At 37.3% G+C, this 24675-nt stretch overlaps 1 protein-coding gene across 4 annotated transcripts in view; it reads left to right on the top strand.

Moving 5' to 3' along the window:
- Positions 1–24675, top strand: part of LOC134541652 (centrosomal protein of 78 kDa) — a 125276-nt gene that overhangs the window by 53974 nt on the left and 46627 nt on the right. For all 4 annotated transcript variants that reach the window (XM_063385238.1, XM_063385241.1, XM_063385240.1 and 1 more), the window contains exon 9: positions 8620–8744. In XM_063385238.1, the coding sequence (XP_063241308.1) occupies positions 8620–8744 (125 nt within the window). The remainder of the gene's footprint in view (positions 1–8619; positions 8745–24675) is intronic.

Here is a 24675-nt window from a genome sequence, read left to right as displayed (position 1 = left end):
AATTTATAAATATATTTGTACTTCAAATGCGTTACTTCACTCTAAGAAACAAGTATTACCATAATTCGTGGTCTGGAGTGAGTAAAACCACTGCGATGAGAGCTGGTATCTCAAGGACCCGTTGCGCGGGTGATCACTTGGCTGAGCAAGATGTAGCCCTTTCTCTGATAAATACCTTAATTTTTCCAGCCCCTACTCAGTCGCACCTGTGTTTTCGTACCGTGTGCGTCTCTGCCTGAGGACGGGAGCAGATAGCAGTTCCCGAAACGTCGCTTGTTTCTGTTTTGGAAAAACTAATGTGTTTGTTTCGTCTTTTCGTTTTGTCGTGTTTTCGTCTCGTTTCAACCATTGTGCTGAATTTTTTTGGGTTCAATATTTTTGTGTCGTCATCATTTGTGGGCTTTTTTCGTTCTCTTAGTACATTTTTCTTTGTTTTTATTTGTTTGTTGACCATATTCCTGTTACGGAATATTTTGTGGTGTTTATATCCTGTTGACAACAGCAATTTTTTGCTTAATTTGTGCTTTTTGTCTTTTGGTTATTTTTACATATTTATTTATTTTATTTTTTAGTTTTCTTCTACAGAAAAAGTGCTTAGCAATGGCGTATGTCAAAAAAACTTACATCAAGTAATGTTGGAAGTCATTGACAGATTAATTATGGAACTGAGTAACAGGTTTAAGGCTTTGGAGAACATTAACAATAAGTTTAGATTTTTAAGTGGTGTTCAAATTCATAAAATGGAAGTAGAAGATTTAAATTCAAAGCAGCAGAATTAGGAAACACAGTGCCGATCTCAAAAAAGAAGAATTCGTATTTGAAATTGAAAGTTTTAAGCACCATGCATTAACAGTAGACTATGAATTAAAATATACTACAGCATCAACAATGTTGAGCCTTATATACAAAAATAAACTGGAGGAGGCACATCCTAACATTACTACTGCTCTGAGAATGTTTCTCACCCTTCCAGTTACAATTGCGTCAGGTGAATGAAGTTTTAGTAAACTTAAACTTATTAAAAGCTATTTGAGAAGCAGGATGGGCCAGCAGAGATTAACAAATCTAAGTATTATATCTATTAAACACATACGAGCTGCTTTGATCAGTTTTAATGATATTAACAACACTTTTGCAGCTAATCATGCTCGAAAAATTAAATTTTGAACTGAATTTCTTTGTATGGTTAGCAATAAAATATTATAGCCTACTTAATTCAGAATCACATGTTCCTTATGTAATTTTAGTACTTAATAAACTTATTGGTAAGACATTAATTTTCACTGTTGTGCAAACAATAAACAATAGTTTGATAACAGTCTACTTCATTATAATAAAAAATGTAATTGTATTAGTTTTCCAATTAGTGTACTTGATAAATAAAAGTTCTCAATTATGTATAAGTGAATGGTATCATTTCAACCACCGCTTCTAACGAAAAAGGGTATTTTATAATGTTGGTAAGGAGGGGGCTGCAAATTAAGCTTTGCCCCCCCTAACGAATCTCCTAGTTCCGGCCCTGGATGCCTTTACTAAATAAAATAGTCTTTAAGAGTTTTAATATGATTCGATCGTTCATTTGATGTTGATCCGTTTATTAGCTTTGGCGCTTTGGGTTTTTAGGGCGCAGTGTTATAGCGGCAACAGAAATACATCATTTGTGAAATTTTATTCTGTTTTCACGTTTGTTGTATGGGAGCCCCCCTTAAATATTTGTTTTATTTTAATTTAATCATTTATTTTTAAATTGAAATTAGAATAAACACTTTTGGAAAATGGTAATGTATGGGTGGGGTGTTATCTATTTGCATTATATTCACGTATATTATTTTTATATATTTTTTCATGGATATTTTATGTATTTAGGTTAGCAAATTATTCAAACATGTTTGAGGGATCACTTCTATAGTCATTAATTGATAATTACTAAAACATATGTTGCTCTGCTTTATTGTTAATATCACTTACGTAAAAATAAAGTGTATAACATACGAGCTTAATATCCAGAGAAGACTTGTTTCGGTTGACCTCTAGCGCAAAATTCTTAAATTAAATTCACGGGCCCCCCCTGGAAATCCTACAGATTTGCGCCCATGTAGATAGGCCTACACTACTTAAAATATAACAAGACTCGCTGGAAAAGGATTGAAACCCAGGCCACCGCGAATGCGAGTTCAGTAATTGTACCTTCAGAGGTAGTATATAGGTGGGTAGTTACCACGACCATGTTCTACGTTATATGAGAAGAGACATAGGCCTACGTTTTCTTTCTGTAGCGAGAAGTTGGCTCAATTTCAACATAACACAGTGATTATATAGTGAACTGTCATTCAATTTCGAAAAACCGATATGGTAATATTTGTATTCAGAAATAACTTCCATTGAGATAAAGTCCAAGTTGTCCGAATTTTGACGTTCACTTTTTAAAAAGTTTCTGGCAGTCCAATAGTTTTCTGGTAAAATAAGATCTTTGCAATCCTGTTTACAGAGACCTTTCTCACAAGCTAAACGTCAAAATTCGGACAGTGAAATAGATTATACTAGTTCTGTTTAAATTAAGATTACCAGTTGTGATTGCAATAATAATAATTTATGTGTAATATACTGTAATGCCAGTAACATTCACTTTTAAGTTCACATAATTGATTACGGAGCAAATATTATGTTGATCTATAAAAAAGGTATACTTAATTATACACAACATACATTTATAAAAGTTAAATTAAAGTGAAATTAAAGTATGGACATTTGGATTTAAAGAAAATATAGAAACTAGTATCTAGGTCCATTGTGGGGGGGAAAAAGACAAATTCTTGTTTGACTTTTCAATCAAAAATGTAGACTACACGGACTTCATGTTTTTTTTAAACTTCGAAACTAAATTTGGAGAAACAATTAGCAAATGTTCATGTAGAAAATAGTACACTAGCAAACTGATTAGGATTATATTTCCTGGAGTAGTTCAGCTTCAGTTGCCTGAGCCAGTGCCTAGTAATTCGGGTCAGCCAGACAACGCCAACCAGACAGCGGAAAACTGTTCCAGCCTATCAGGACGCGCCATTGGTATTAATGCCACCTCGCGCGATAAGAGCAGAAAAAGTTGAGGTCAAGCTGATATTTTGTAATGTGGAAAGTGCCGAGATCGCTGATTTTTCAGAGTTTAATATGCTGTTATCTTCTCAAACTATTAACAAATTATGTTGTGTTTTATTCTCTACAAATCAACGGTACATTTGTTACAAAACACGAGTCAGAAACATCAAGTGTATTAAAAAAGATATAAATAAGAAGTTTCGTTCTGCAGTCTTCTCTTGTGCTTCAGCACATCACAAAGCCGTTGCCTTGGCTGCTTCAGCTGACTCATCCCACCCCTATCAACCGTCCTTCTTTCGTTTTTCTATCTCACTCCACTCCACCACCACCCCCTTCCCCCCCCCCCCCCCCCTCTTCACCAGTGGCATTCCGTTTTCCCTACTAGTTCGCGGGATCTCCACATGATTTCGCTCCGTACACTCGTGGCCGAATGAAGCGCTCTCCTACGAGGAAAAAATGAACCACTTCAACTGACCGCGCGCGAGATAATATTATCTCCCACGCACTCTTAACCCTATATTGAGAAACAATTAATTCTGCTAACCAGCACTTACATTATAATCAGAAGATAATCGGTCAATAACCAGACTTTGTGAAACTGGCCCTTAGAGAAGGTCAAAATAGCGAGTGAAGTGTGGGAACACTTTTCAGTTTATGCTAATCCTAAATATACCACCTGTAATCACTGTAAACAAAACATTTCTCGTGGTGGCACAAGCCAAACAACAAGTACAATGAAGAAACATTTGAAGCTACACCCAATTCATGTTAGGGCCGCATCACGTTCAGTTAGTAAGCCTAACGGAAATATTTGTGAGAATGTAGATGAACCAAATTTAGTTACAACTGAAACTGGTTCGTCTAATGCAGAAGATAAACCAAAATGTAGCAAAACCATGTTACTCAACCAACACTTAAGGGTTTCATTGGAAAAAAAGAGAAATTTAAGCCAGGTGATTCAAGAAGTGCTGGTATTACTAGGTTAATTGGAGAGATGTTTTGTTTAGATAATCAGCCTTTTACAGTGGTCAAAGATAAAGGTTTCAGAGCTCTAGTAGCTCACCTCGAACCTAGATACATCATGAAGAAAATAATGCTTGTTTTTTAAATAAAAATTTAAAGGGTTAAATAATTCATCATAATGTTTAATATTTTCTCTTAACTTATAAATTATTTTATAATTAACCCTTGAGATCTGGATTCGGATTCGAGGGATGGATTCGAGGTACTGTTTGGGATTCGAATTCAAGATTCGGATTCGGGGAAAATGGGATTCAACCCATCACTAATATTTACATACCGTAAAGTTTGTCACCGATGCTGTTCCACACACAAATCCGAGCGCCAGAGATTCAGGTTCCTTTCTCTACAAAACAAGATATTCTATGTATTTTACTCCGGTTTTAACGCATTGTTATAATATCTGTGTTGGCGAGTATTTTAGTGTGAAGTTGTTTACATAAGGTGTGTGTTTACGTACGTGAATTTCATAATGGAAAGTCGTCACACCAAATTAAAAACTCAATCTGGTATTTTTACCAAAAATTGCCCGATAATGTGTCTGCACAGTGAAAACAATGCAAAAAGGTTTTAAAAACCAAAATCCAATTTTGGTAGCACATCTGGGTTGCTTCGACATCTGATGCAACATCCAAATCTGAAAAAAGAACTTGAACAGATAGAAGAAACACAGAAAGGCGGAAATAATGGGGGAAAAACATTAGAACCAACAAAGAAGCAACTTTGCTTAGACGAAGCTTACAAATGGCCTTCAACACATGAAAGGGCCATTTCGCTGACGAACTGTATTGGGGAATGGATAGCAGATGCTATGTTGCCATACAGTACTGTGGAAAATTATAAATTTAATAAAGTCCTTAAAATAGCTCAACCACTTTATTCAGTGCCATCTCGTAACACTTTTTCAAGAAGAGTAATACCTAAACTGTACAACAAAACAAAGGCAAAAATGTCCGGACATATTGCCACTGCAGTAAGTTTATCCAAAATTGCTTCTTTATCATTCACTTGTGATTTGTGGACATCTGCTAGCAACGAAGCATTCATGTCGCTGACATGTCATTTTATTGAAGATTTCGACATGAAGAAGTTCTGTTTAGGGTGTTACAGCTTTCCTGGTGGACACACTGGTGAAGCAATTAGCGAGAAACTAGTAGAGTGCTTCATTGAATGGGACTTAGAAAATGCAGGGGACAAAGTGGACATGTACATTGTGAGTGATAATGGACGAAACCTTAAGTTGGGACTTCCACTATGCAAACTTACACTTGCACATACACTGCAGCTTGTATTGCAAGATGCTGTTAAAGTAACGTGTGAGATCAAAGAGGTACTGAAAAAGTCACGTTCGATTGTTGGACGATACAAACACAGTGCGCGAGCAACTGAACAGTTGCATCGAATTCAAGAAGAACTATATCTGCTGGTACTAAACTTGATTCAAGACTGTCAGACAAGATGGAATTCAGAGTTTTTAATGCTTAAGAGATTGTTTGACAACAAGATACCTCTTTCTTGTCACTTACCAACACTGAACATGGACAATCTGCAGTTGAGTGAATGGAACCTTATTGACTCTTACATTAATATATTGCAACCATTGTATCATGCTACAACCAAACTTTGTGGTGAACGTTCACCATCAGTATCAATGGTCATTCCGGTCATTTTTTCTCTAAAAAAATGTCTGAAGGCCTACATCAACACCAATGCAAAACAGGGACTGGAGTTTGCAAATGAGGTACTTATGGCTCTCCAAGCACGATTTCCATGCTATGATCGAAAAGAGCCATACTATACTGCAATGTTAGTAGACCTGAGGTTTAAGGCTGTTGTAATTCCAACGGAAGAAAAACTTTTGGCATGTAACCACCTGGATAAAAAAGTAAAAGAAATCACACAGGCAACGGCACAACCAGGTATTGTTTAATTTATTTGTAGGCCTAGTTATTTTATTTATACAAAAGCCACTATAGCATTGTGTATATGGTGTTTCTTTTTCTTTCAGTAACAGCTGCAGGTACCAGTGAGTTGGCACAGAGTTCTACTTTTCTCTGGAGTGTTTTTGACGAACTTGCTGAGAGCGAATCAAGTAACCAGATCATGTTATCAGAAACTGATTGCTATTTCAGTATGCCTGTTGTACAAAGAAGTGATGATCCCCTAAAGTGGTGGAGAGAAAAAAGGAAAGATGCGTTCCCTAACGTGTGTAAAGTTGCAATGCAGTATTTAGGCATCCCTGCAACAGAAACTGCAAGTGAAAGTGTGTTTTCTTCTGCTGGGAACATTGTATTCCCCAAGCGTATGTCCCTTTCCTCAGAACATACAGAGGAACTGGTGTTCATACATGAAAATGGAGGCATTTAATAGTATTGTTTATTTTTCATTATTTTAATTTTAATACTATGGCTTTTAAAAGTTTAAATGATATGGTTTTGATAGCCCATTTTTGAAATAAATAAATTTGTTTGGATACATATTGCACTTTTAAATAATTCCCGTTCCCATGCCGTTTCCCGAGGGAAATCATAGCTTCCTGCCCAAGTTTTTCCTGAACCAAAATTACCTATCCCGTACAGCCCTAGTTTTAACTAATTCATTTGCTGATCTGGTCTTTTTGGGAAATTTATCTGGTCTCTGTGTTTAGCTATGAAATAATTGATCACAAAGTGTTATGTGCAATAATTTAAATTTTAAATATAATAAATTTGTGCAGTTTTGCAATTAAGCTAATTCTTTGAAAAATTTAAATTTTGTTATTATTAAAACTGGAAATGTGCTTGAATTTCCAAATACAGACTTAGTGGTCACTCTGTTGTTCATACCCAATATCTTAACATCAGTTTGAGCTTTTTTGGAGATATGATTATTTTACCATAAAATTAAACTTATCTTTGTTCCACCCCCTGAAAAAAAAAACTCCAAATTACTCTTCGAGTATGATTTGCATTAAAGAAAGGATTTTTAAATTTTGAAATAGTATTTATGCGTTTGGGTTCTTTGAGTGGTGAAATTTCGAAAACATATGAAGCTTGGAGTTAATTTAACCATGACTTTACTAATAAAAAACTTTCATCAAATCCATTTTGAAGTTTTTGAGTGATGCTGAAACAAACAGATAAAAATTTTAAAAATACTTAATCTAGTTTCTAATAAAGTAAATTAATATTCAGGGTATCTCTCTTTTTTGAGGAACAAGTCAAAAATGGTGAAATTGATGGCACTGTAAGACATACAGTAGACCTGAATAGTCCGGCATGAAATGTTCAGAATGCCTGATGGTCTAGCACCATTGAGGAATGTAAGGACTTGAGCCAATTAAGTGCATCTAAGCTAAAAACCTGTAATTGTTAGCTAAAATGGCATATGATACAGTTCACACATAAGTGGTAGTCAGAAGCACTCCATGCAACCTGGGATTAGTGGGTGACCTTCAGTGCTGTTTGGGATCGCTCTGAAATGATCGGTGTGTTTGTAGGTTGTAATTCATTAATATATTGTAATGTAGGTATGTGCATATGAACCTGTAAAATGTAAATAATTTATTTTTGGTTTGTATTTATGTTAAAAAGTTTAAACTTATGTTCCTGCTAAACAATATTTGCTGCAGAACACCATCTTACTGATGTGTTTTGCTCTACAACTTAACGTTTAGCGATGGTGTTACGTACCGCAGGATATCCGGCATTTTTAGTAATCCGTCACCTGCAAAGTCCCGAACGTGCCTCATTATAGGAAATCTAGCGTAGGTATTCAATGTACTGTAAAATGTAATGTAAAAAGAATAAGCATTAAACTAATATATTTTTAGAAATTAGTGTGTGAACCCCATTTTAAGTGGGCTTTTACAGGAAGGTTAATTAAACTGTTATTGTGATACAAATTTTTGTCAGTAAGTAAACATTGCAGAAATTGACTTTAAACAAGAAATTAAGTGTAACTTTTAGTATGTATGTGGCCAGCACAAGATCCATTTTGTTACTTTTTTAAAGTGAAATTTGAGGAGGTTATTTTAATCAATTAAAAATATCTGAAGTGAATTGGTTATAAAAGTTGTAAATAAAATTCTGCAAGTGTAAAACACAATCATTAACCTTCAGATGGCTGCAGACTGATGTGGATCATATTACCTGCAACAGGAGTGTAGCCCGAGTGTGAGTGGAGGGACAAGCAAGGTAGTTCAGTAAAACTGCCCACGCACTAGCGTGGAATCAGATGAATCAGTGCTTTTTGCACAATGAAGTTTATATTTCATTTTATTAATTTTACATTTCCTGATGTATGGGTTATTGGTATCAAAATAACCTTTACTGAATTGCATTTAACTTACAAATATATTTTTATAATTGTTGTTTTTATTTATTTCTTTATTTTTTTATCTTTGTTGGGATTTGCGCAGTTGGTAGGTGTATCAGTGCTTCTGAAAAGCTGCAACTAGGTTAAGGTATTATTGTAATGGGATGCATAATGTATTTGACAATGAGAGTTAAGGAGTGCTTGTTGCAGTACGACTGGTGGCCTGTGAAAGCGCTGCGGCCTATCAGGAAGTCCTTCTCACAGAGCCTACAGCTGAAGCTTGAAAAGAAGTCCGTGTGTGACTTCGATGACCAGCGTAACAGCAGTGACCTCAGGTCAGTCTGCGTTTTACAAGTTTGAGCTTTACTCCTACACACTTTCTCAAAATAATCAGTCTGTTACAAGCTGTACTCTCACTCCAGCTGTTTCCTCAGGACAGTCGGTCAGTTTCAAGTCTATGCGCTCTCTCTCTAGCTGTTTTCTCAGGACAGTCCGTCAGTTGCATGTCTACTCTCACTCCTACTGCTTTCTCATGTCAGTCTGTCTGATGCCAGCTTCACCTTTTCTTCATCTCTCTTCCTAATAACATTTTGCCTGTTGAATCACCACCTTTCCATCTGCCTTTAATTTCATTTGGGTGAAATTGTTTCACACACCAAAAAAATAACACACCCTTGTATTCCTCTAAAAGTAGAATTAACGGTCGTCGCAGGTTTCCGAAGCATCCAGCTTGCAAAACAGGGGATGGGGCCACTCTTACTTGCAGTTTTGTGCAGTTGACTCTGGTACTCTATTGCGTGAAGAATATTCCCTCGTGCCCAAAACCATTCACGTAGTTTCTGCCGACCACTTCCCAACAGCCATGAACCATGGCAGTTAAACGATTCTGGCGGCAAAATTTGTTTCGGTCACTATGCAATAAAACTTCTCTGCAAAATCGCCAATGTACTTAAATACCACGGTAGTAAATATTATGACGTCTACTTCTCATTCAAATGAAAAGAAAAAAAAAAAACATACACACGTCCAACCATGGGCATCTTTTCGAAGTACACTTAAAGGCATTAAACAGCTCATGCAGCGACCATGTTATTTTGCAAGCCAGTTACCAGCAGACTGTCCGACATAAACACACACACATCCCCCCTTCCCCCACATGCTCAAGCATGTAAATATAAATATACACAATTCAAAGTGTCTAGGCTCACAGTAGCCGCCGTGTGTTCAAAGCGGACGGTCGTGTGTGTGCGATCGCGCTCCGTGTATATCTGTTGTTTTGTGACAAAATCAGTATTAATAATTCGCTACTTAATCAGTCTGACTTCTTGGGGTTCCCCTCAACCCTAAATGATGCGTGTACTTTTAATTACGATCTAACTCATCCGAGTATGTTTCGATCACCCACGAAAAAAACTCCTACTAATGCGACGGGATCATGTGATAAACCTATGTACGAGCTACGTATCGAACCATTAAAGTCAGATCAAATAAATATGGAAGCTCTATATAATCTAGTGAATTCTCTAAGTGTCAAAGTTGATGAACTAAAAAGTGAGAACCTCGTGTTAAAAACGCTACTCCTTGATTCCAGAGAAGAAACTGTCAAAATTAGGCAAGAAATGATACAAATAAAGGAACATTTATCATCAGGTAAAGACCATAATGCAACTTATAGTCAAGTAATTAAGAATTCTTCCACTCACAAGACAGCGGAACGTGTAATTTCTCAACGGGACACGGTAAACCGCAGCCAGCCGCGTGACCTACTTACCAGTCAGCAGGAATCCCGATGCGTCATGAGACACGATGACAAAGAACGTGTCGACAGTACACCATTCACGTTAGTGGAACATAGGCGCAAGTCCAACACAAGAGATACCAGTGACATTAAACGTTCAACGGAAATGAAGAAAACTCCTATGAAAATTGGGATTCGTAACATTTCCACACTTAAAATGATACCCAAACCAGCACCCAAAAGAATGAAAGCTCTTTTTGTGACTCGTTTCGACCCAAGTGTACAAGAACAAGAAATTGTAGAATACATCTCAAGTGAACTGAACTTAGATCATATTAAAGTAACGAAGATGAAAACTAAATTCAATTCATATGCCTCCTTCCATGTTCAGGTTTCAGAAGAGGACTTCAGTCGAATTAATAACATTGTGTTTTGGCCCAGCGGCTGCCTAATAAGCCCCTTCTATGGTAAATTACACCCAGAACAAATCTTGAGCAACTCATCCACTACCGAGGAACTAAACACCTCTACCTGCAACATCGCAACTAATTCTACTGCTATTTCTAAGCCTACATCTGCTCCTACTTCTGCCTTAGCGCCTGGAGGGGCTTCTCACTAGTTCAGTGTGAAACTTAAAAATGAGGAGTTTATTTTATTTTATCAGAATGTAAGAGGCTTGAGAACCAAAGCAATTGAATTTTTTGAAAACATCTCGCGTAGTGATAATGATTTAGTATGTCTAACTGAAACTTGGTTCACCGATAATAGTCTGAATTCTCATTATTTCAACAATAATTACCTTATTTACAGATCTGATAGGGACCCTGTATTAACTTTGAAGAGTAGAGGTGGTGGTGTCCTGACTGCTGTTAATAAACATAAATTCAAAAATGTAACATCTACGCATGAATATGACTATCCAGGAATAGAAGCTGTCTGGATAAATATAAGAACACATGATAAACCTTTAATCATTGGGAATATCTATATTCCCCCTCAAACAACTCCTTCAGCTTACACTTCATACTTTGAGGCCCTTGAAGATAAGTTTGTGAATTCTGATGTCTCTTTATTAATAATTGGTGATTTTAATGTTCCAGGCATTGTCTGGCCTCAATTACATACCCAAAATATAGTTCATTCAAATATTAAGTCGAAAGCCAGATCATTAATCAACTTTGTATCAGCAAGAGGTTTAATTCAGCTTAATCAAACTCAACCTTCGGCCCAACTCTTGGACCTATGTCTCACTAATATTGAATCATGTCTGGTTAGCAAAGCTCTGGAACCACTAGTTAAAGAAGATAGCTTTCATCCTGCATTAGAGATAAACTTCCAATTTGATATGTCAATAAACAATAATACACCGTCTTCATATAAAAACTATAAGATTGGTGACTATCTCGGCCTTTTTATTGCTCTTAGGGACCATGACTGGTCAATTTTATACAATTCTAAAAATATAAATACCATGGTTGACTACTTAACGTGTACAATGAATGATCTTATAGATTTATTTGTACCTACTACTATTAAAAAGGCTAAAAAATATCCCCTATGGTATTCCAACCAACTAATAAAATCTCTTAAGAAGAAATCGCACTATCATAAATTATATAAACGAAATCTGAATCCTTTTTACTATTTATTATTCTCAGATTACCGTAAGGAAACTAAATCACTTATGTGTAGGGATAAAACAAACTGGCTTTGTAATATTAACAATAAAATTAAGCAAAACCCTAAAAAATTTTGGAATTATGTTAAAATAATGAGAAAGGGTTATAGTCAGCATCCCTCAATTAAAATTAATAACTCAATTACGGATAATAATTATTTAATTGCAAATTCCTTTGCTGAATATTTTTCAAGTGTCTATGTTACTACAAATAACACAAATAACCAAAACATATCTCCTTGTTGTTCATACAATATTCCAATGTCTAATATCTCGATTAGTTTAGTCCTATGGAGTATAAAAACCTTAAAATCTACATTGTCCACAGGACCTGATAACATACCAAATTTTATCATCAAAGGTTGCTCCTTAATCCTTGCTCCTCTCTTACAGCATATATATAATTTCAGTATTCTAAATAGCATCTACCCTGATAAATGGAAAATTGCCAAGGTTATTCCTGTACACAAAAAGGGCAAAACTTCTATTGTTTCAAATTATAGGCCTATATCCCTGTTAAATGGATTTGCCAAAATTTTTGACAAAATAATATTTAAACACTTAGCGTTTAACGTAAATAATAGATTGTCTGATTCACAGCATGGGTTCAGAACAGGTAAAACAACCATGACAAACTTAGTCTCCTTTCTTAATCCTATTTATTCAGAAGTCATCACACGTGGTCAAGTAGATGTTTGTTACTTTGATTTAGCTAAAGCTTTCGACACTGTTAATCATCAAATACTACTAAGTAAATGTTCCAAAATTGGGCTAAGTGATAAATATTTATCATGGTTAACAAGCTATTTAAATAACAGAAACTTTTATGTTTCAGTACAGAATATAAGTTCAGATCTCCACCCAACTCCTTCTGGCGTCCCGCAAGGTGGCACACTATCTCCTTTACTTTTCAATATCTACATTGATGATATAATATCTGGATTAAAGAACTCAGTTGGCACTCTTTTTGCCGATGACTTAAAGATATATAGAAAAATCTCTTCATATCATGACAGCTATCTTCTACAATGTGATATTACAGAAATTGCAAATTGGTGCACAAATAATTTGGTCAATCTAAACATGGAAAAAACTGCTATCATTACCTTCTCTAGAAAAACCTACCCATTGCAATATGAATACAAACTTGATAACTCACCTATTAAAAAATCTCAACATGTCAAAGACCTAGGAATTTTACTGGATCAAAAACTATTTTTTCATCTTCACATTGAAAACATTATCTCGGTATCTAACAAAATACTTGGTCTAATTAAATTTATCACCTTTAACACCTCCAATATTGACTCTATTCTCTCCCTCTATACAGCTCTAATAAGATCAAAACTTGAATATAACACTGATATTGAAAAGCTTGACAGGATTCAATCTAAAGTATCTGACTATATTAACAAAAAATTAAATACCATCAATAACATAGATTTAAATTCCCTCCTTGGTTCATTATCAACTAGAAGAAAGATCTTAGATGCCATTTTTGTCTTCCATTGTTATTATGGTAATCTTATATGTCCTCATATATTTGATGTTACTGGCATTAAAATTCCTTCTTTTAATAGCCGTAACCCACCTTTTTTGTGCACACTTTTAAATACAAATGATATTATATATAGACTTGTTAACAATTTTAATATGTATGTTAATCACTTACAACCTACCAGAGAGAAAAAACTTGTTAAAAAAATTATTATTTCGGCATCCAAAGATTAATTATCTTTATGCTCTAATGTTATTACCTAAATTATTTAATACCAGATGTATTAATCTAAGGATACCAACTGTATTTTTCCACATAATATTATATGTTCTGTATTTATACATTTATTACTCTCATGAAACATTTTTGTTATTTTAAGTACTTTTCAGAAGTTAAGCACTCATATGGATATTTGTATGTTATGTTGTCTTGTCTTTGTTTGTCCTACTTTTTGTTGTTCTTATAATTTATTGTTCTGTTCTGTTACTGTATTTGTTTTTTTTACATGTCTTACATGTTGTGCCCACCGTTGGAGCCTTGTGCTGTTGGTGTGGCATGTAACAAATAAATAAATAAATAAATAAATAAATAAATAAAAACATAACTACCATATAAACCCTTACTTGAATCAGGAAACATGTTCCACCTCATACAATATTGATAATTATAACTTTCAATTTTTAAATTCTGTACAGAACTGATGTTAATAAATCAAACATTAGGAATTTTGGTTATAAAACTGCATTTGTCATAATTAAAAATAAAAAAAATTAGTTTTTCTGACATCTTTCAAAACTATTAAATTTAATATTGTAACTTTTGTAGCATATTCCTGCCACTCCCATTTATTTCTTAATTCATTGAATTTATTTTCTGGTAATCATAAACACTAGTTTAGTATGTTTAGAAAATAGTTTATCAATATATATATATTTTTTATTTTTTTTGATACTTGTGATGAATTTGGTTCAGAATGTTCAAGATTGGCAAGGATTTTGAAATGATGCTGGAACTACTAGAAGCTGTGAGAGGGAACATGATTTATTAAAGTTTTAGATACTAGTTTAAATTCTTATGTCAGTTTTAAATACCGTATAAACCTGCGTACCACCCGCACCTTTTTTAAAAAAATCAGGTTCGAAAAAGTAGGGACGGGTGTTACATGGGTCTTGGGTGGGGTGACCAAATCATAAACTTGAAAAAACGGGAAACATCCAATGAGGGTTTGGGGGCGATACCCTCCAGCTAAAGCGGGGTCCGAGGGGCCTCCATCGAGACGTAATCATTGAAACATGCTCATTTTTGCTAATTTGAATTGCTATGAATATGTAATTTAATTTAAATTGTGAGGTGTATAATAAATAAAAACAACAATTTTGCAGTGAATACTTATTTATTATAAGTATTACTTCAAAATCAAAACATAATTAAACAAGATAACTAAAATTGTTAGTCTAAGTAATGTTTGAAATCTTTAGGATTTCAATTGGGGATATTTTTCTTTTGTTCCAGCCAATTTTAAAACCTATTTCTTTTCCAATATAAAGTTGTAAAAACTAGAACAGTCCATTTTTAAATTGTAGAGTACCTGCAAGATTGCAGAAAGGGTATCCACTCCCATCTTGTTCCTTTCATCCATCCATTGAATGTTCATAAGCGAAAAATTCTTTCAGTATTACCATTATGGGCAGGGATCGCAAACACATACTGGCATATATTCATAATTCAGAGTGCTGTTTGGCTTGGTATGCGTTTAAAAAAAAAAAAAACATATTTCGTGACACTGAGGTGGTTTTATATCTTCATCAGTCCATTCTTTAATTTTTTCACTTACAAAATCCACTAATGGTGCCAGTTGATCAAATAGCAAAATATCATTTATGTAATTGCTTTTTTCATTGAAGTAACAAATAGTTTCTTCAATTTGTTCCCAACTGGGGATCTCTTTCAAAAGCATCCATTTAAACTTTGAGAAAGTAGAGAATGGTACTCCATTTTTCAAGATACTGTATGCAGGTTTCATAAAAGTCATTAACTTCAGTTCTGAAGTTAATTTCGTCTTGTTCTTGTTGCATAATACTGCCATGCTTAAGAATGGATTTTACATTAAATGATAAGAACTGTTCCTCTTTTCTTCTGGTCAAAGCTGTGAGAGTAGATTCCAATACATCATTAACTTTCATAACACTTTTTGTACTTCCTTCAATCTTTTTAATTCCTTGCTGAAAAATATTGAATTGGCTATGGACAAACCATAGGTATGCCTCACTTAAAGGATTATTAAAAAAGTTAACAAAATGTTTGGAGCTTTTTTCTCGTTTAAAAAGAAATCCTTTAGAGCATCAAACAGTTTTAAAATTCATTCTATTGCAGGCATCAAAGACAGCCAACAAGTTTTTGAATGTGCTAAAATAGTGCCATATTCGACGTGGACCATTTCACAAAATTCTTTGACATCGTCCGGGCCTGCGGCCCCTTTTAAGTCCGATATGCCACCGCACAAACACCACCCACCCTCCATTCAAACCTCCTGCCTACCCGTGCGTACGTGTGCGTGCGTGTTCACCCCGCAAGAGGGCGCTGTAGAGCCAGTGCGCCGCACCCCTAAAATGTAATTAAAGTCAATTGTGTAATTTGTTTTAATGTTTCCCGAGTGCAACGTGACGGCAGATCGGCCGGGAGGGTTTTTATGTACTTTTAATTAAATTTATGTATTGAAATATAAGAGCGTTTCCGAACATTCCCGACAGAAGCCGAAGCCAGACAATAATTAAATTTATTTCTTTATAATTGTAATTTATATTATCCTTTTTCATTATTCAGAAAATGTCACGTAATGTTTCGAGCATCCATTTCATGTTACTCTAGTTTCCCGTGGCACGAATTCAGAAATATCTTTAACGGCAATTGTTTCGGCGGGAGGACGCCATGTTAGGCTAGCAGAGCCATGAACTCACCGCAGTCTTCCGCCATCAACGACCGAGAGCAGACGCGCCAGCACTCCGGGGACCTCACCGCTTGTTTTCACCGCTAAAGTAATTCTGTTCCACGTTAATTCTTTCCAAATCTTTTTCGCTTAGTCCTCAGAGCTCCTCTGGGTCGGGGGACTGCTTAATTAATTATCTTGCGACCAGCATCGGTCTTTTTCCAAATGTAATACGTAATTCAAAATGTGACCATGTGGTGGAGCACTACCCTTAAACCGATTCGTGCCGCGGGCGTTTTATGCAGTTTAATCGTGTACGTGTATGAGTGGAGTTGGCCGAATAAATCAGGTGTGTAAATCTAACCATATTATTTCATTCTTTTAAATCTGTGTGACCACGTGGAGTGTGACGGCGTGTGGGACGCCTAAGAGCCCACTGCGTAGAGAATAGCGTGCCCGACGCTGAGAGCGGGCAGGAATTAGTGCTAGGTTGTTTTCAAGGGGGGAATTAAAATCACGCCTCACATGGGCGACGTCACGACCCTGGTAAAGAGTCTCACATAGGTCCGTGCCCGTGGCACGGTGGCGCCCATAAAATTCGAGCATGCACCGAAAACTCAGTCATTAAATATCAGAGACTGCGGCCCCCTTAAGGGGCCCGCCTCGTCAGGGGTGTATGTGTGTTAGTGAGGCGGGATGATAAGCGCGACGCTCGCTGGTGCTTCTAGCGCGGTATAGCCTCTAAGCGCAAGGCTCTGAACTAGCGCGCATTCGTCTCGTCGTCACGGGATAACTGTGAAATTTGAGCGGTGACCGTAACATTATATGGCGGAGAAATGAAGATACAGGTGTAATGCAAGCCCCTTAAGTGCTTTCAAGAATCTGTACTGATTGTTTTATGCCTAAAAATTACTCTGAAAACACGCGTTTTAGGCATTTTAACGCTTCTAAAAATACAGTTTAAAAACTTAATCCGAAATTAAAAGTACTTTTCGGTCCTCAGCGAACTCTTAAATGCTATTCGTAAATAGGCCCCACTCGGATATCTTGAGTAGTTTTGAAATCGCGTTGTTTTTCCTGAAGCTCTGCACACAGTATGTGTGCCCAGGTAGGCGGGCCCCTTAACATCTTTTAGCCTCTCTGTTCGCACCATGTATATAGAAAACTAAGAGAAGAGTTTGACAATAATACCTTCGATGTCACAGCTTAATCTATCTGCTGCTGTACAAATGGAGTTATGTAATATATGTGCAGGGTAACCCACACCTTCAATACCATCATGTAAAGTAGTTTTTAATTTTTTCAATACGTTGTTTTGTCCCTCTCTGTTCAAACCACCAAAATTTGTATTTGTATTATCACCACAAAATGCAATGCAACTGTTTTTATTTAACTTGAACTCATCAATACAATTTAAGCAGAAACTATGTATCTCATCTGATGTTTTACACGGCAAAGAAGCAATTTCAATAACTTTGACTGTATCCCTTCATTTATGTCAAAAAACTGAACCACAAAATGAAAGATTTTTACAGTCTTGTGATTACTTCCATCAGTTGAAATGCCATAAAAAGGGGATTTATTCATCTGTTCAATACTAGTTTTCAAGCTGAATGGAGCTAAAACACCAGTTATCAGAGCTGACTGCTTTGTTCTGGCAGAGCTAAACTTAGATGCAATTGCAGAGTCACTAAACATAACGCTGTTTAACTTACTGATACAGTCATTTGACCTGAAGCTGTGGTGGTGCTTGATCGTATGAAAGGCCTGAGTTAACTCAGCAGCTCTAACTTTCGTTTCTTCATTTGAAGCGTGTTTTATAAAATAATTTTCAAGAGATACTGATACTTGGGGCACTCAGTCTGTTCATATGTTTCACTAATGCGATGTGTTGTTTTACATCTGAACGTCCACCATGAGCAATACTAAACGGTAAAAACAGTATTGCAAACTGTGCACTCTGCTTCCATTCTTTAGAGTACTCTTCCTTAAACTTGCACTGACGCTTGGGCATAATTAGTAATTAATAACAATATGAGATGCACCAAAAAAACACTTGTAACAAGACAACACCCACACCTACAGCCACACTGACTTGTCTGACTCTGGTTGGATAGCCGCCTGCAGAATGGGCGAGTTCAATTGTCGAGGAGAGGGGAAGACGGCAATGGGCGAGTTCAACTGTCGAGGAGAGGGGAAAACGGCCCGAGGAGAGGCGCGACAAAAGTGTATCATCAACCCAACGTAAATACGGGACATTTAGGCGTCCTGGGAGACTTTTTCGGGACCCCGTGTACGATCGTTAAAAAAGGGACAATCCCGTTTTTATGGCCATTTTTGCACGGTGACAAAATAACACCGGCGCGACTGGAGGTTGCTACAATAGGCAAGAGGGGTAGGGGAAAAGGATGGGAAGGAAGCGGCAGACAGTCAAGGTCACATTCCTCACAGCGTTGTCACTGCAGCTTCGCTGAATACAAACGTGCGCTCCCACGCACTGTCCTATCCTCATTTGCAAAGTACCCAGTGGTTTTACACGTGTGTTGGCTGCAAGTATTGTAATTTTTTTGTAAAAAGTTACGTTCTTTCTCAGTTGTGGAAAAATTAAAAATAATCACTGAAGCAGAAGAAATTGGTAACCATGCTGCTGGGCAAAAATATGATATCGACGAATCATGTGTGAGGGATTGGAGGAAAAGTAATGACAAACTGTTTTCGGCCAGTGGCGATAGACGTGCGTTCCGTGGTGCGATAGCAAAGTTTCCGGAGATAGAGGAAAAACTCTACGACTACATACAGGACATACGGCAATTCGGGTACGCTGTAAGCACGGAAATGTGTTTGCTAAAGGCGCTGCAAATTGCTCGTGAACTTGGCGTGGGTGAAGGCTTTAAAGCAGGTAGGAACTGGATGCGCAGGTTCATGGTAAGAAAGGGTTTGTCCATGAGGCGGCGTACTACAATCTGCCAGCGTTTACCGACAAGCTACGATGAGAAATTAATAGCATTTCAGAGGCATGTGTTAAAGCTGCGGAAGCAACACAATTATTTGTTTTCGCAAATCGGAAACACCGACTAAACACCTTGACGCCTGCCCGCCCTCTCTATATTAAATATCACGTTACTTTACGTTATAATTAAACCCAAAACGAGTTTTAATAAGCTCAGAAGCAATTCAGGGAAAAAGGTATTTTGGCAATAGGCCTACTCACGTAATATGCAGCAAGGAATCTGTGCGACGTCGTAGGTTATAAACAATGCGACGAACAATAGAATAATTCATTAAAGCAACCAACCATCTTCGCCCTTTATTTTTCACGTCGCTATAACCACACATATTTACTTATTTCAGGATATAATAGTAAATATGAACGAGTTATGTATACAAATGGATATTTTTCTTTCGCCACAGCTGAACATGTACATTGGGACGCCATCTTGTGACCGGCGATCTACCAACTGTATTTATATTTTATAAAAGTATAAAATTAAGTTGTGAAAGCAAGTTTAAATACTTTTTAATACATAGGATTGGATATATATGTATGTACATATAATTATTTATGCCACATTTATCTTTTCTTTTTAATTATTAATATCTAGTTTATACTTCCACCACCAGGGCAGGGAAATTTCGGCGAGATTTATGCGCGTGCATCTCATCCCTTCCAAAGAGGATTTAGTTCGCCCCTCCCTTCCTTTTCTTCGTTCCCGCGCATTTCTCCCTATATAAAGGTGAGGTCATCCACCTGAAGTCAGTTGATCGGCCCGACGGCCAGTGAGGCTGGAATCCGCCCACTGACCATAGGAGCAGCAGAACAACTGGTTATCCGTTTTCTGCAGCTCGCACCCCTCCTTGGCGAGCCAGGCCATCCGAGGACCTATCTCGGCCTAGGGAATTTGTCCCCCCCCCCCCCCCTTCCTTGAAGATAGGGTGTACCGTGTATAAATTCAGTGTATGTTGTGAAAGCCGACGCAGGCGACCAATTGAACTGTTTGGACATTCAGGACAATTAAAGTTTCCTTGTAAAAAAAAAAAACTACATTTTTCAATGAATAGTTTAGTCCCATCCCTCACCCCATTAGCTATTCACCTACGCCAGCAGACCGCACTTCCGAGCATCCGTGCATCCACCGTCAAGAGAATGTGAATCCTGCCGCAAGACCAGCTTGACCTTCTCCACCCCTGTCTATCTCCGGAAACAGGATACCTGGCTCTCACCCAAGAGGGCTCGGTGCGAGAGGAGAGGAGATCAACCTGTGTACTTTTAAATGCCTGCCGATACGACAGTTGAAACAAAAGGTGTAAAAACAGTGATCATCTTAACTGGAGGCTGTGAAAAAATGTGGTGCACTGTACTGTTGACAGTCCTTTCCAACGGAAAAAAACTACCGCCGTATGTGATTTTTAAAAGGAAATGCTCCCAAAAAATGAAAAATTCCCTAATGGTATTATTGTGAGGGCTCAAGAGAAGAGATGGATGGACCATGCAATGTTTGTGGACTGGATTAAATGTGTGTGGGAACGACGACCCGGTGCTTTGTTGAAATTACGAAGCATGCTGGTGTTGGACAGCTTTCGCGGTCATTTAACCGAAGAAACGAAGAATCGTCTGAAAGATGGGCAAACAGATGAGGTCGTAATACCTGGAGGATTAACTTCAGTTTTGCAGCCCCTTGACGTCTGTATCAATAGGCCATTTAAAACGCATCTGAAGCGGCAATACTCCGAGTGGATGGCGAGCGAAAACCACTAAATGACACCGACCGGTAGAATAAGGCGACCAAGCTTGTATCTTGTGTGTCAGTGGATTTTCAATGTCTGGTCTGCGATCCCAGAAACATTAGTCATAAAGAGTTTTAAAAAGTGCTGCATTTTAAATGCGCTCGACGGCACGGAAGACGATTGCTTAAGTTCCGACATTGAGTGCTCCGACACTGGCAGCACTGTGGACAACAGCTGTGAGGAAGTTTAAGTCCGTTCTTGGCCGACGGCTGTGACATCGTGTTATTCTTTTGTTAATTTTATTGTCTGTGTGATTTTGTACGTCACTTTTATTTAAGCCTAAATAAATGCTGTATTTGTGTTAACCTAATTTATTTTTTTTATGTAGAATATGCCACATTTAGGCACAAGGTTTTTTATTATGCATGTAATAAAAATAGTTTTTATTATGCGTGGCTAGGACTCGCGTGCTTTATCGTTAATTTGTTTGAACGAGGTCATTGCCCAGCGCACGATAATGGACGCGGAAGATTGTAACTGTAAACAGCTGGGAGCTGGGCAAGGTCACGCGCACACACGACGTGTTGTTATCGATCGCGCGCGCCAATGCCACATTCTACTCGCTCGATGTTGCCATTTTGCAGTTGCCTGCCTTCTGTACACTTTTAACACAAATGCAAAGGCTGTAATAAGTAGCATAGTACTTTTATGGTAATTCTTTACGATTTGTTACTGTTTGAAAGGAAAAGAAATCATGACTAAATTATTTTTTTTCCATGCAGATTTGCTATAAAAACATTTTTTCCCACGGTGGCATTCTAAAAAATAAGGGTGCTGGTCTTACCCGGGGGTTGGGTGGTATGTGGGTTTATATGGTAGTTATGTTTTTTATTTTTATTAGTGGTGTGAGCGTAGACACTTTGAATTGTGTATATTTATATTTACATGCTTGAGAATGTGGGGGAAGGGGGGATGTGTGTGTGTGTGTGTGTGTGTGTGTGTGTTTATGTCGGACAGTCTGCTGGTAACTGGCTTGCAAAATAACATGGTCGCTGCGTGAGCTGTTTAATGCCTTTAAGTGTACTTCGAAAAGATGCCCATGGTTGGACGTGTGTGTGTTTTTTTTTTCTTTTTTCATTTGAATGAGAAGTAGACGTCATAATATTTACTACCATGGTATTTAAGTACATTGGCGATTTTGCAGAGAAGTTTTATTGCATAGTGACCGAAACAAATTTTGCCGCCAGAATCGTTTAACTGCCATGGTTCATGGCTGTTGGGAAGTGGTCGGCAGAAACTACGTGAATGGTTTTGGGCACGAGGGAATATTCTTCACGCAATAGAGTACCAGAGTCGACTGCACAAAACTGCAAGTAAGAGTGGCCCCATCCCCTGTTTTGCAAGCTGGATGCTTCGGAAACCTGCGACGACCGTTAATTCTAGAGGAATACAAGGGTGTGTTATTTTTTTGTTTGGTTTATTTCCTTAAATTTTGGTGTTTGAAAGAAAAATGGTACCATATCCCCCAATTTTGAAGGTTGTGTGGTATCTCAAAGGGTCCCTTTAAATGTTTGCACCAAGTCGAATGTTGCACAATTGTCCAGTATATTTTTTATTGATTTTTTTATTGACAAGTCTGATCAAAATACACACATTTACCACAAATTCGGGCTAGTGGTTAAAAATGGTGACATATCCCCCAGTTCTGAAGGTTTTGTGGTGTAACCAAGGGTCTCCTTAAACTTTTGCACCAAGCCGAATGTTGCACCATTGTTTGGTTTTTTTATTGACAAGTCTGATGAAAATACACACATTTACCACAAAGGGGTAAAAAATAGTGCCATATCCCCCAATTCCAAAGGTTGTGTGGTGTAACCAAGGGTCTCCTTAAACCTTTGCACCCAGCCGAAAGTTGCACCATTGTCTAGTTTAATTTTTTATTGATTTTTTTTATTGACAAGTCTGATCAAAATACACACAGTTACCAAAAAAGGGGGGCTCGTGGTAAAAAAATGGTACCATATCACCCAGTTCTGAAGTTTGTGTGGTGTAACCAAGGGTCTCCTTAAACGTTTGCAGAAAGCCGAATGTTGCACCATTGTTTGGTTTTTTTTATTTACAAGTCTGATCAAAATACACACATTTACCACAAAGGGTGGCTCGTGGTAAAAAATGGTGCCATATCCCCCAGTTATGAAGGTTGTGTGGTGTAACCAGGGTCTCCTTAAACGTTTACACCAAGCCGAATGATGCACCATTGTCAAGTTTATTATTTATTGATTTATTTATTGACAATTCTGATCAAAATACACAAATTTACTACAAAGAGGGGCTCGTGTTAAAACATTGTGCCATATCCTCCAATTCTGAAGGTTGTGTGGTGTAACCAAGGGTCTCCTTAAACGTTTGCACCAAGTGGAATGTTGCACCATTGTCCAGTTTAATTTTTATTGATTTTTTTATTGACAAGTCTGATCAAAATACACAGTTACCAAAAAAAAGGGGGCTCGTGGTAATGAATGGTGCCATATCCCTCATTTCTAAAGGTTGTGTGGTATAACAAAGGGTCTCCTTAAACACTTGCACCAAGCCGAATTTTGCACCATTGTCCAGTTTATTTTTATTGATTTTTTTATTGACAAGTCTGATCAAAATACACACATTTACCACAAAGGGGGCTTGTAGTAAAAAATGGTGCCATATCCCCCAATTCTGAAGGTTGTGTGGAGTAACCAAGGGTCTCCATAAGGGCGCCGTCTGGCTAGAGAGTAAACGCATGACCGCGTACATAGCATGTCGTTCTTGCTCGGAGCTGAGTGGCAACATTCGGAACTACTCTTATCTCCTCCTTCTCACTAACCCACCCCACTAGTACCCACTCTCCTCCCCACGCCGACACTGCTGGCCAGATAAGAGCTGCCCTGCCGCCTCGCCATGTGTCTGAATCGCTCTGCGTCCTTTAGTTTACCGTAGCCGGCGTGCCAATTGCATATATGTTTAGTGTAGCGATATAGCAAAATACTTATTTTAGTGGTTGATAGTAACGTGTTAACACTAAGTTATTGTTAGGGACTGGAAAAATTCGCGGTTTCAATGACTTTTAGGATTGACTACAAAGTCCTCTGTATACTCAGGAAAATAACGCCATTTCATTGGCTGCTGACTTGTGAGTTGTCTCAACTGGCTTGCTTGTGATTCGATACGTCTTTGGTTGATGGTTTCTCATTGGCTCAGAGTTATCCAGATGGCCTTGTAGCCAATAGTAAGAGCAGCTTAAAGATATATGTAGTAAAAGTTTAGCCTATCGCCGAATGAATCTGCGTATTTTTCCGGTCTCTAGTTATTGTGTATATGTCACACAGACAAATGTGACTGCATACATAAAAAATAATTCTGTCTGGACACTACTTTACATTGATGGTTGATTACAATGTGATGTTTTCCCGGTTATTTGCAAAATTACTTGAAAACCTCTATGGTGCCACCAGTACAGTCACGCTGTGAATGAGAATTTTAATTTACATATATTTAATACCAAAAATGTTTAACTTTTTAACTTTTTCCTAATTTTTATCTATATTATTTTTAAATTTTGATCGGTAACTAAATTAACAGCATTTTTGCACCAAGGGCGCGGGCAGTTTTATTCAGTCACAAGGGTGTCAAAAATACGTAGGCAAACAAGCAATTTTCCAGACTAA

The sequence above is a fragment of the Bacillus rossius genome (genome assembly GCF_032445375.1).
Source record: "Bacillus rossius redtenbacheri isolate Brsri chromosome 4 unlocalized genomic scaffold, Brsri_v3 Brsri_v3_scf4_1, whole genome shotgun sequence".
NCBI classification, from domain to species: Eukaryota; Metazoa; Arthropoda; class Insecta; order Phasmatodea; family Bacillidae; genus Bacillus; species Bacillus rossius.
Note: the sequence above shows the minus strand (reverse complement) of the source record. Positions and strands in the feature narration are given on the sequence as shown.